We start from the raw sequence: 12,185 nt of genomic DNA, 5'->3' as shown, positions 1-12,185 counted from the left end.
CTCATACATTCTCTCAAGCTAGTTTCAAGACAAGAACACTTTAGTGAACCACACATGAAACCCTGGGGGAGAAACTTTAGGCAAAAGAGGGATGGATTCTCTCTAAAGTTCCAAGGGTTCCAAGCAATGGGATCAAAAGCCAAAGAGTAGTTCCCACTTCTTGGACTAAGAACTGAGATCTCCAGTGTGACTCTCTTGGGCCACCTCAAGAGTCAGAGACCTAGGTCTCATGGCATGTGCCCTTTGCCAGAGGTTTTGGAAACAATGTCTGCCATCCACTTTGGCTGCTACATAGTTGCATCAGAGATGCACACTAGGCTGCCCATCTCGAGAATGCAAAAATCTTCATGAATGGGCCACCCTGTGCCTGTAATCAACAGACAGGTGGGGCGGCAGCCATAGGTCACATAACTGAGTCCAAATATGAGAGGTGGATCCAGATTAATAGATGAGTCAGGTCTCAAGTGTTGTATAAAACCTTGGAAGCTCCAGAGCTCACCTAAGCCAGCATCTTCTCTCCTCACTCAGCCCCTGGTGCTTAAGGTAAGTGTGAGTTCTCCTGGCTCTCATCTTTCCAGCTAGTCTTCCCTAGCCCTGCTCAGGCTAGGTGGACCAGGGCACAGACCTACCTGTAAGGCCTCTCTTCTCTTTGGAAACTATAGGATCTCTGCCTTTCCAACTGCATTCATGTTTAGAGGTAATTCAGGTTGGAAGTTGGGGGCTGAGCTGCTGCTCCACGGATGGTATCTCTGGTTTTCTGGCCAGAATGGGAATTCCACAAAGGCAAGACTACGTTCTGTCTCTCTGGCATCCCAGTAGAGCCAGGCAGTGATGGGCACACATGGACATTCTGTAGACTACCCCTGTGAATGGGCAGATGGACCTCTTGCACCTGTCAGGAGGAGAGGCTGAGTCTTACTTCCAAAGAGTAAGGGAGAACTGGGAGAGCAATTCAGAGAATGCTGCAGATGGGGGAGATTTGGGGAGCCACAGGAACCCGGTACCAGTTTTTCAGAGATGTTTTGAAAGAGAAATGGTATGAGATGCTGGGACACAACTTCCTACTAGTAATGGTCGCCTCAACCAAGCTTGGATGTAAACAAAGCCTACATCTTCGGGTCAGAGATGCTGGTCCAAAGGAACACTGGGTCTTTTCCCCTATGTCCAGACAGGACCAGGGGTGGGAGGGGGTAGCCTTTTCTGATAACTAGCCCTGGTATCATGCTTAGGCTCAGACCAAGAATTTGAAATAAGAGCGCTTTCCCCCCCCCCCTTAAAGATTTATTTATTTTAGCGGGGAGGGGCAGAGAGAGAGAGAGAGAGAGAGAGAGGAGAGAGGATCTTAAGCAGACTCGCTGCTGAAGGAAGAGCCTGCCTCTGGGCTAAATCTAACCCTGAGATCATGACTTAAGCCGAAATCAAGAGTCTGACACTTAGTTGAATGAGCCACCCACCATGGCATCCCTGAACTAAGAGCGTGTCGGGTGGGGAGCAAAAACCTCTGACATTCAGACAAACCTCCCTTCCGTTGTGCCAGGGATGCATAAAATCCCCTACCTTAGGTGGAGGTTTGTGCTAATTTCTATTTGCATTCAGAGAATCCGTATTGGGAATGGAGACCTGAAAGATGAAGTGGTCTATAGAAGTGCTTTATAGAAGTCGAGGACGGATGAGGGAGTGTGGGTCATTTGCTGTCAAATCACACAACAGATGCCAGAGGCCAAGCTGGGAGAAAGAAATGGGCAACACTACTGGCCTATTTAAAGCTTGGTAAAGACTTTCTGAGGGGGAGTACAACTCTTCCGAAAGCACTAATCATAAGAGTCCCATCTGAGAGTTCTCCCAGATCTCAACAGGGGACTTCAAACCAGGCCCAGACAGTGCTGCTCTGAGGTTGATGGGCGTTTCCAGGGCTGCATGAATGTATGCAGCTGCCTCCTCCGCAGCATCCTCTTACGGCTGGTCCAGTGATGCTCTCTGCTCTCCTTCCAGGGTTCCATTCCTCCTTAGACACGATGTCTCACCAGAAAAAGCAGCCCACTCCTCTACCCCCAGTCGGCTGCGGGAAAACCTCAGGCGGAGGAGGAGGCGGAGGTGGCGGCGGGTGTGGATTCCCTAGCGGCGGCGGCGGCTCCGGCTGCGGCAGCGGTGGCGGCTTCGGCGGCTGCGGCGGCGGCGGCTCCGGCGGTTGCGGCGGCGGCAGCTCCGGAGGTTGCGGCGGCGGCGGCGGCGGCAGCTCGGGCGGTTGCGGCGGCGGCTCCGGCGGGAGCGTCAAGTACTACGGCGGCGGCAGCAGCAGCTCTGGCTGCGGAGGCTACTCCGGCGGCGGCGGCGGCGGAGGCGGCTCCGGAGGCTGCGGAGGAGGTTCCGGTGGGAGTGTCAAGTACTCGGGGGGTGGTGGCTCCTCCGGGGGTGGCAGTGGCTGCTTCTCCAGCTCCGGAGGTGGCGGCTCGGGCTGCGGGGGTGGCTCCTCGGGGGGCGGCGGTGGCTGCTTCTCCAGCTGCGGCGGCGGCGGCGGCTCCTCCGGCTGCAGCAGTGGCTGCTACTCCGGCGGCGGCGGCGGCGGCGGCGGCTCGAGCCAAGAGGTCCAGTGCCAGAGCTACGGAAGCGCCTCCAGCGGCGGCTGCGGGGGCGGCGGCAGTTCCGGCTGCGGCGGCGGCTCCTATGGGGGCGGCGGCAGCTCAGGCTGCAGCGGCGGCGGCTCTTCCGGCGGCGGCTCCGGCTACTTCTCTCAGCAGACCACCCAGGGCTCGTGCATGCCTCAGCAGAGCTACGGAGGAGGATCCTCCGGAGGCAGCTGCGGCGGCGGCTCCTCTGGGGGAGGTGGTGGCTGCTTCCCCAGCTGCGGCGGCGGCTCCTCCGGAGGTGGTGGTGGCTGCTTCTCCAGTGGTGGGGGCGGCGGCGGCTCCGGCTGCGGCGGCGGCTCCTCCGGGGGCGGCGGTTCCTCCGGGGGTGGCAAGGGCGTCCCGATCTGCCACCAGACCCAGCAGAAGCAGGCGCCTACCTGGCCAAGCAAATAAGGTCCGTTAGACGCCGCGGAGAAGAAGGAGATGGAAATGTTCTCCGTGGGCGCCAATGGGCTTAGCGGTCTCATGATACTGCCCTGATGTTCCCAAATCCTTCAGGTGTCAACACCTGAGCCACTGAGCTCTGGGGCTGCATCTTGTTCTGCAGTTTTTCCTCTTTGGTTTCTGTACAACAGTCTCCCAGCCCCGGGACATCCTCAGTCAATAAATTTGAAATTCATGAGAATTTCTGCGTTTTCAGGCACTTTTGTAGCTTCCAAATTCATTCATTTTATTTCATTCATCTTTCCTCCATTCTCTCATTCATATCTACATTCATTCAACAAATGTATTTATTGGGGGAAAGGTGGGTGGAGAGACGAAAATCATGGAGGAATGGCTGGCAACCAATAAACAAAGATGTGAACTCTCTGGTTTATGCCTTAAGATGGTGAGGTGAGCCCCAGACACAAAGATCCTGGGAAGAGATTTCCATAAACAGCTCCTGGTGGGTTGGGTAGTCCCTGTGGGTCTTATTCTTGAGCTCAGTGTTTTTTAAAGATAAGTCTGCCCTGGGGAAATGCTATCTCTCATAGTCCATGTCACACTCTTCAAGGTCTGAAAGCAGGGTGGTTGTACATAAGAAGGACTAGCTTATGCTACCCAGACTCACAGGACGATGAATAATTGCATCAGATATTTGTGACCCTCTATAGTGTGTAACAATGTTCAGGAGGCATCTGTAAGGAAGAGAAGATGTAGAGGAGTTGTTTCCTGCTCTCTTAAGGGAGCTTCACCCAATTTAGGAATATACAGCATAAGTATGTAAGGTCATGGGGAAATACAGGAAGTATACCAATTAACAAGGAAGAAACTACAGTTGCTCTGTTAATCGCATAGCTTTTAAAAGAGATGTAGAACATTTACCTGGTCAGGAACTCTGCAGGCCCTGTTTCATATGCTAATTCTACTAGCTCTAGGTAAATGTTAACGTATTGATTTACTCAAAGCAAAACCCCTGCTACATCAAAAAAAAAAAAAAAAAAAAGTACTCTCCCTACCCAGTCATTGCTGAAGATAGACAAATTATCCCTCCCTGACTCTTCCATTTACAGAATCAAAACAGGAAGCAGCTTTAAAGACCACAGTACTCTGACCACTGCATTATTTCTGTTGTTGTTGTTGTTTTTAATAAAAGTAGGATATTTAGTTCTGTGTCAGATGGAGTAGATTCATTTTCCCTTATTGCTGCCGCTAATTATAACTAAGGTATTTGAGCATAATATATTTCTTTTTATTTATTTATTTATTAAGTCTAAAAGGTGGAGAGAAGGCAGAGTAGCTACAGTCCTCAGAACTTAAGGACTGACACTGTGGTAAGTTTCTTAGGTTTTCTTTTTGCCTCTTATTTATCTCAGACTGGACACTGGAAAGTCTGCAACCTAGAAATGACAACAGGTGTAGGCAAAAAAATAGCTCCCCCCAAATCGGCTTTCTTTATCCAAAGGATCAAGAAAGAGATAAAAAGGTGACCTAGTAAGGCAGAAATATTTTTGGATAACATCCACCCTGTTTTAGCTAACCATCTTGGAAGAAGAAAATTGGCAGATTGAATTTCTACCTGGACCTAGTGAGGAGATAACATCCCCTACATACACACTGACTTCACTGGTGCAGCATTAGCAGAGACCTGTCTCCTAACACAATGCTGTAAATGTTTAACACACAATCAAAAATTACTTACCATACCAAGAACCAGCAAAATCTCAGTTTGAATAAAAAAAAAAAAAGACAATACTAATGTAAGGTTTTATAGGTGAGATAAACACGATACCAGACGAAGTGGGTGCAAGGCAAGATTTATTAAAGGCACTCTCCCATGAAGTTTCAGGGCTCAGGGGAAGGGGAGCCAGGAAAGTTGTGCTTGAAGGAGGTGGGCACCCTCAGGTGAGGTTCCTGGACTCCAGAAAGGAGAGTGGGGAATGTCGCACTGGGAGGCAGTTGGCGGGGATCTTTTATCTGTTTCTTGCATAGGTATCAGGTTACCTATGGAGACGTGACCTGGGCATACATCCTTTTGGCGGGAGAGTCAAGGGTGAAGGAAAGGGGGGGAGGAGGCTGGAAGACAGCAGAACTGGCGGTCATTTCTATTGTTCCTCCTGCACTCCAGGAGCCTGCCAACCTAACATTCTGACCTTTTTGGTGTAATAGGGGCGGCGACTCAGATCTGGCTACTTCCTGCTGGCAAAGGGGCATCGTCATAGGGTCCTTTGGATGTGGGTAGGCAGGTATAGGGATGCAGGAGTTGGTTGACAGTGACCCTGGAAACCTCAGGGATGTGATCCTGAATGAAGCGAAGAACACAGGGGGCAATAAGTGTTAATAGGCAGAGGAGAATAAGAGGACTTAGAATTGGAAGGAGCCAGGTCATTAAGGGGGAGAGCCACCACTGAGAGGGGTTTGTTCCAGGGCAATGCCGGCCACCAAGGGAGTCGCAGATTTTTGCCAGGGCACCAATATTGGTTTCGACTATACCGGATTCCTTGATATAATAGCAGCACTCTTCATTGAGGAATAAACAGGTTCCTCCCTTGTCTGCGGTGAGCAGGTGTGGGGCTTGTTGGTTCTGTAGGGCTACCTGGGCCACTGAGGTAACCTGTCATTGTAAGGACGCCAAGGACTGGGCTGAGACCTCCATGGCTGTTCAGAGCTGTTCGGATAAATCTCAGGTAGTGTCTCTGGAGTGAGCTATGGCCCTGGTGCCCAGCCTGGTGGCCACTAGGGAAGATGCCAAGGAAACCCCAATAACCAAGGGAAGAAACACAGCCCTTTTCTGTCTCAGGAGGGGGGTGGAGAGGACAGCCATTTCTGCTAGGGCTGGCACCCTCTGGGCTGGCAATCTGTGGTGACCAGCTGACTAGACCGTGTGGTGTCCCCATGGGTCCAAATTTTCACTAGGAAGAAGTGCCACCTGAACCCAGGGTCACCGGAGGGGCAGCTATTGGAGGGGGGGGGAAGGGTAGAAGGAGGAGGGTGAGGAGAAGTGCTACAGGAAATCTGAAACCGCTTGGGCCCCAGGGTTTGGGAAGTCCAGCCATCCTGTGGTGGGGCTGGTTTTAGAGTTGAGATGTGTACCCAGGGTGGTGTCCTAGGAGTTTTGCCGCTGTGGGAGTTGTGAGAATAATAGTATGGGGGCCAGTCCAACTGGGCTGTAAGGACTTTGGGTGAAGTTCTCATAGGAGAACTTGGTCCCCAGGATTTAGGGCCTGGGGGAAGTCTCCACCTGGGGGCTGTTGGGGGAGGGGATGGTTGCATCTGCCTGAGCCCTTAGGAGGGCTTGTAAGAGGGTCAGATAGGGCAGATAAGATAGGAGGGGTGGAGGAGAGGCAGGCAGGTTGTGATTGAGTAGGAAGGGCCTGCAGTACAAGAGCTCAAGGGGGCTGAGTCCTGACAGGCCTCGAGGAGAGATCCTAAGGTGGGTGAGTGTTAGTGGCCAAGAGGGTTTCAAGAGTGCATTTGGTGAGTTGTTCCTTGAGGAGGCCATTGGCCTCTCGACCTTACCCGAGGATTGGGGGTGATAGGGGATATGGAGTTTCCAGGTGATGTTTAGGCTCTAGAGATCGGTTGTGTGATGCTGGAGATGAAGGCTGGTCCATTGTCCGATTGCAGAGGTCGAGGGAGTCCAAACCTCAGAATGATGTGTTCAATGAGCACCACGGCGACCACATCTGCAGTTTCCCTAGCGGTGGGGAATGCCTCAATTCAGCCTGTGAAGGTGTCACAAGAGTTATCAGGTTTCTGAAGGTTTGGTGTCAAGGCATGTGAGTGAAGTCAAGTTGCCAGTCCTAGCCTAGCTGACGCCCACGGAGCTGGTGAGTGGGTCCCGGTCTGCAGAGGCCACCCTGGGCATTGACCGCAAAACAGGTTCTGCAAGCCTGCTGAACCTCCTTAGTGGTCTTTTGGAGGAGGGGGTGGTGAAAGAGAGGTTGGAGAAATTGGTATAGGGCCTTTGGACCGAGGTGGAGAGACTGGTGGATGTCAGTAATGAGGGTGTGGATTAGACTGTTCCAGAGGGCAATTTTGTCCTGGACAAAAATACCATCCCTTGTCATCCAACCTGCCACCTAATGTTTTAAGGGCCCGAGTCTCCTCATCAGTGTACGAGGGACTGTGAGGAGTGCTGAGAAACAGGAGAGGGGCTGGAGAGAAGTTTAAGGCTATTTGTCAGGCAATAGAGTCGGCCTTGTTGTTCCCCAAAGAGATGGGGTCATTGGAGGCCTGATGGCCATGACAGTGGACAATAGTCACCTCAGTAGGGTAATTGAGAGCCTCAAAGAGTTTGGCAATAAGAGGCCCGTTGACTATGGGGGTTCCCTTGGTCATGAGAAATCCCCTTTTCTCGCCAGAGGACAGAGTGAGTGTGAGTAATAAGGAAAGCATACTTGGGAGTCAGTATAGTGACCCGTTGGCCCTCAGATAAGTGAACGGCCCTGGTAAGAGCCACAAGTTCTGCCTTTGGAGAAGTAGTCCCAATAGGAAGGGGGACCACTTCTATGACCGTGTCCAGGGTGACCACTGCATAGGCTGCTTGTCGCCGTCCATCTGGAACTATAAGGGAGCTCCCATCCACGAACAGAGTGTAATCAGGGTCAGGCAGTGGCAGGTCTGAAAGTCCTGGATGGGAGGGAGAGAGTTCTTCCAGGAGTTGAGAGCAGGAATGGGAAGGAGTGGGGATAGACGAAGGTATTGGCAAGAGAGTGGCAGGATTTAGGAGAGGGAAGAGAGTGTGTGACCTGGTCATATGCAGGTGGTAGAGTTGGAGATGGAAAGGAGTGAGTTGTGCGAAGGATTTGTGGCCGACTAAGTCCATCAGTCCAGGGGAGGAGAAGACCATGATGGGCTGTCCTAAAGGTAAGTTTGAGGGCCTCCTTTGTCAGAGAAGCGGCTGCCGCTAGGGCCCTGAGGCAGGGCTGCCATCCCTGGGTGGTGACATCTAGTTGCTTGGAGAGTTAATCAAGATAAGGAGACCCTGCTGTGGGAGGCAGTCAATGATGGGCGATGATGGGCTTAAGTCCTTGCCAGTGGGTTGCTACTATAGATCTAGGAATGTCCCATACCTGCGGGTCTATGGAGGGGAGACAGTCTGGGATAGAGGATGAGTCAGAGGGGAGTAGAGGGAGGATGAGGTGAGCAGAAGTCGAGGGAGAGGGAGAGAAATGAATGGTGGCCTGAAGTTTGTGGAGGATGTCCCTGCCTAGTAGGGGAACAGGGCAGGAAGGGATAATGAGGAAGGAGTGTGAGAAAGGGAACCCATCCAGGCTGCAGGTAAGGGTGGGCTGGCTTTTGGAGTGGAGGAAGTACCATCAATTCCCATAACTGCAACTGGGGAGGGATGAGTAGGACCCAAGTAGGAAGGCAGGACAGAATGTCCTGTGTCCAACAGAAAGGAAATGGACTTACCCACTACCTGGAGCATGACCCTGGGCTTGGCATGGGTGAGAGGGGTGTCCAAGTCTGGGCTCCATCAGTCATCCTCCAATCTGAGAAGTTGGAAGGCAGAACTTACCGACTCAGGGTCTCCACCACATGGAGGTGACGGGAATCCACCAAGGCTGGGGCAGTCCGATTTCCAATGGCCCATCATGTGGCATTGAGGGCATGGCCTAGTAGGCACTTTTGGATTGGGGCATTGACAGGCCCAGTGTCCCTCGGCTCTGCACTTGAAACAGGCCCCTGGAGGGAAGCAGTTAGGTGCTTCCTTCTGTTGACTCCTAGAACCTGCCTGCCTCAGGGCTGCTACCAGGGCTTGGGTCTGCAATTGGACCTTCTGTTGGAGTCTGGCTTGATGCTTAAGTTCTGCTGCCTCCTCTTGGGAGTTAAACACTTTAAATGCCATTTTCACCAGATCAGAAATGGGAGTTTGAGAGCCCTCCTCCACTTTCTTTAATGTTTTCCGAATGTCGGCGGCTGACTGAGAAATAAAGTGAGTAGCTAAAATGTCGACCCTGCCAGAGAGGCCAGGTCTAGGCGAGTGTACTGAGTCAGCGCCTCAGTAAGTCAGTTAAGAAACATGGCTGGGTTTTCATTGGGTTCCTGAATGATTTCCCTTCACAAACCTTCTACAACTTTCCTTTGCATTCAGATTTTGTCCCAAACAACCATCTTATTTAGTACAAAATTATCTCCTTTTACTTTCAATAAAATGTACTCCCATTCCTTAAATCTTTCTTACATATCTTCTACTTTCCTACATACAGAGTGGCTTCCTTTATTTCCATCAGTCTTACAGTTAGCAGAATTTTGTACTCTTAGAAACACCTTTAGTTATTAACCTCCAGTCAGTTATTAATCAATTGTGAATAGTTATAACAGAATTCTTTAGATGCCAATTTATGAATCAGTTAAGCACAAACCATGCTTTGCTTACTAACAGATTTAAATATTCTTATTTTCTTTGCTGTAAGAAGTCAAAAGCAAAAACCTATGTTCTGTAATCAATGACTTGGCATTTTATACTCTTTGGAAAAGACCTAAATGTCCAACAATTTAATTTCATTTGTCATCCAAGCAAAACTTTAAACTTTCAGGTTACCAAAGACTTTGAAAGCCATCTCAGCAATTAGCCATTAAAACTTTGAGACAGACAATTAACCATCAGTTAGTCATTTCTTTACTAACAGATTTTAACAAATAACATGAGGTTATTTGACCTTCAGTAAACTTTGATTGAAGTTTTATGTTTACAGTGGATAACTTTGTCAGGAGTTGGGATAGGAGCGGGGAAGGGGAGGGGCACCAGTTCAGAAATCCTGAACACAAGGGACCTTGGCCCATCTGCCTTGGTGTCTGCTGAGGTTATTTAGGTCCATGAGAATCTGATAATTAAACGTGCCTTCCGGAGGTCTTTGGGACTGATTGTCTAATCGGTATTGTGGCCAAGCGACAGTACAGTAATGTCATTTTTGCAGGCCCTGGTTCAGTTCCAGGGTTTTAAGATTGGCCAACAGGCCTAACCTCCCCCCCACCGGGATGTTTTAGGGTCGAATTTGGATTGGGAGGTCCCCATGATTCATTGCTGGGCAACTGGAGGGCTGGAGGAAGGCATCCCCTCATCCACCACTGGGTTGCGGAAGAACTGTTGACTGCCCTAGAGGTTAGGACGTCTCCCAGCCTCTCGGGGTCACGGAGGTCACCTGGTGACCAGCGGGTCTGCCCTGATGTGGCCCCGATTAGGCAGGGCTTTCCGGAAGGAGGCGTGGAATCAGGGGAAACTCACCATGGCTTCAGAAATGGCATTGGGAAAGGCAGGTCCCGGTCCAGCTAGGGAGCAGAGAGAGCCTCCCCACTGGGGGGGGGGGGGGGCTCAATCTCCTCCCAGGTTTCAGGCACCAAATGTAAGGTTTTATAGGCGAGATAAATAGGACACCAGGAGAAGTGGGTGCAAGGCAAGATTTATTAAAGGCACTCTCCCGTTAATAGGGGCGGGGACCGCTTCCCTATACCTGCCTACCCACATCCAAAGGACCCTATGACGATGCCCCTTTGCCAGCAGGAAGTAGCCAGATCTGAGTCGCCGCCCCTATTACACCAAAAAGGTCAGAATGTTAGGTTGGCAGGCTCTTGGAGTGCAGGAGGAACAATAGAAATGACCGCCAGTTCTGCTGTCTTCCAGCCTCCTCCCCCCCTTTCCTTCACCCTTGACTCTCCCGCCAAAAGGATGTATGCCCAGGTCACGTCTCCATAGGTAACCTGATATCTATGCAAGAAACAGATAAAAGATCCCCGCCAACTGCCTCCCAGTGGGACATTCCCCACTCCCCTTTCTGGAGTCCAGGAACCTCACCTGAGGGTGCCCACCTCCTTCCAGCACAACTTTCTTGGCTCCCCTTCCCCTGAGCCCTGAAACTTCATGGGAGAGTGCCTTTAATAAATCTTGCCTTGCACCCACTTCGCCTGGTGTCGTGTTTATCTCACCTATAAATCCTTACAACTAACACTGAAATGATACAGATTTGGGGATTTTCTGATAGAAACTTTATTTATTTAAAGATTTTACTTATTTATTTGACAGAGAGAGACACAGCAAGAGAGGAAACACAACCTGGGAGAGTGGGAAAGGGAGAAGCAGGCTTCCCACTGAGCAGGGAGCCTGATATGGGGCTCAATCCCAGGACCCTGGGATCATGATCTGAACCAAAGGCAGACTCTTAACAACAGCCACTCAGGCACCCCTGAAAGGGACTTTAAAAACATTGTAAAAATGCTTCAACAAGAAATTACAAACACAGTCGAAAAAATAGAAAATTTTGGCAAAGAAACAGAAGATATAAAGAAAAATCAAGTGGAATTTTTGAACTAAGAATTTAATAAACAGTTATAGAATTAAATTTTAGAATTGAAAAATATAAAATTAACTGCATAGGCTCAATAGCAGAATGGAAATGACAGACTAAAGAATCGGTGAACTCAAAAATAGGTCAATAGAAATTATCTAATCTCAGTGATAGAGAAAATAGACTGAAAAAGAAAAAAAGAGAGAGAGAGAGAGCTTCATGGACCTGTGGGACTACCAAAGAGCTATCATTCTTGTAATTAGAATTCCAAAAAGAGAAGAAAGTGTGGGATTAAAAAATATTAGAAGAAATAACAGATCAAAAGTACCTAAATTTGGTGAAATGCATAATTCTACAGCTTTAAGAAGATAAATCAACCTCAAACAGGATAAACTGAAAGAAAACCACAACAATACATTACTCCACAAAAATAAATTTAAAATGAATTTAAAATTTAAAATTTAAAACCTGAAACTATAAAACTCTAGGAAAGCATTGGGTAAAGTTCCTTGACATTGGTCTCAGCAGCAATTTTCTGAATCTGACAACAAAGCACAAGCAACCAAAGCAAAAATAAATAAATGTGACTACATCAAACTAAAAAGCTTCTCACAGAAAAAGAAACAATTAGCAAAATGAAAAGGTAGCCTACAGTATGGGAAAAAATATTTGCAAATCATATAACTGATAAGGGGTTTATATCTAAAACCTCTTTTTTTAGTCTTTTTTTTTTTTTATATGCTCAGTTAGCACCTATATCTAAAATTTAGGAAAAAAAAAAAAACTTACAACTCAACAGCAAAAACATAACAACTTAATTTAAACTTTGAAAGAAAAGCTGGAATAT

General features: G+C 49.2%; 1 protein-coding gene across 1 annotated transcript; it reads left to right on the top strand.

Moving 5' to 3' along the window:
• Positions 1 to 435: 435 nt before the first annotated feature.
• LORICRIN (loricrin cornified envelope precursor protein) lies at positions 436 to 3,252 on the top strand. Its single transcript, XM_045083051.1, has 4 exons — positions 436 to 543; positions 1,993 to 2,104; positions 2,147 to 2,253; positions 2,314 to 3,252. The coding sequence occupies exons 2-4, from the start codon at positions 2,016 to 2,018 to the stop codon at positions 3,018 to 3,020; spliced, it is 903 nt and encodes a 300-aa protein (XP_044938986.1). The 5' UTR covers positions 436 to 543; positions 1,993 to 2,015; the 3' UTR covers positions 3,021 to 3,252.
• Positions 3,253 to 12,185: the final 8,933 nt, after the last annotated feature.

This window comes from Mustela putorius, unplaced genomic scaffold (genome assembly GCF_011764305.1).
Source record: "Mustela putorius furo isolate JIRA1106 unplaced genomic scaffold, ASM1176430v1.1 tig00000695_pilon_pilon_pilon, whole genome shotgun sequence".
Taxonomy (NCBI): Eukaryota; Metazoa; Chordata; class Mammalia; order Carnivora; family Mustelidae; genus Mustela; species Mustela putorius.
Note: the sequence above shows the minus strand (reverse complement) of the source record. Positions and strands in the feature narration are given on the sequence as shown.

Bases quoted from the DNA above. Each gene is read 5' to 3' on its own strand.
- LORICRIN (XM_045083051.1), top strand. From the start codon at position 2,016: ATGTCTCACCAGAAAAAGCAGCCCACTCCTCTACCCCCAGTCGGCTGC. The intron at 2,105-2,146 runs GTGTGGATTCCC...CGGCTGCGGCAG, and splicing joins GGAGGCGGAGGTGGCGGCGG to CGGTGGCGGCTTCGGCGGCT. The intron at 2,254-2,313 runs GCGGCTCCGGCG...CTGGCTGCGGAG, and splicing joins CAGCTCGGGCGGTTGCGGCG to GCTACTCCGGCGGCGGCGGC.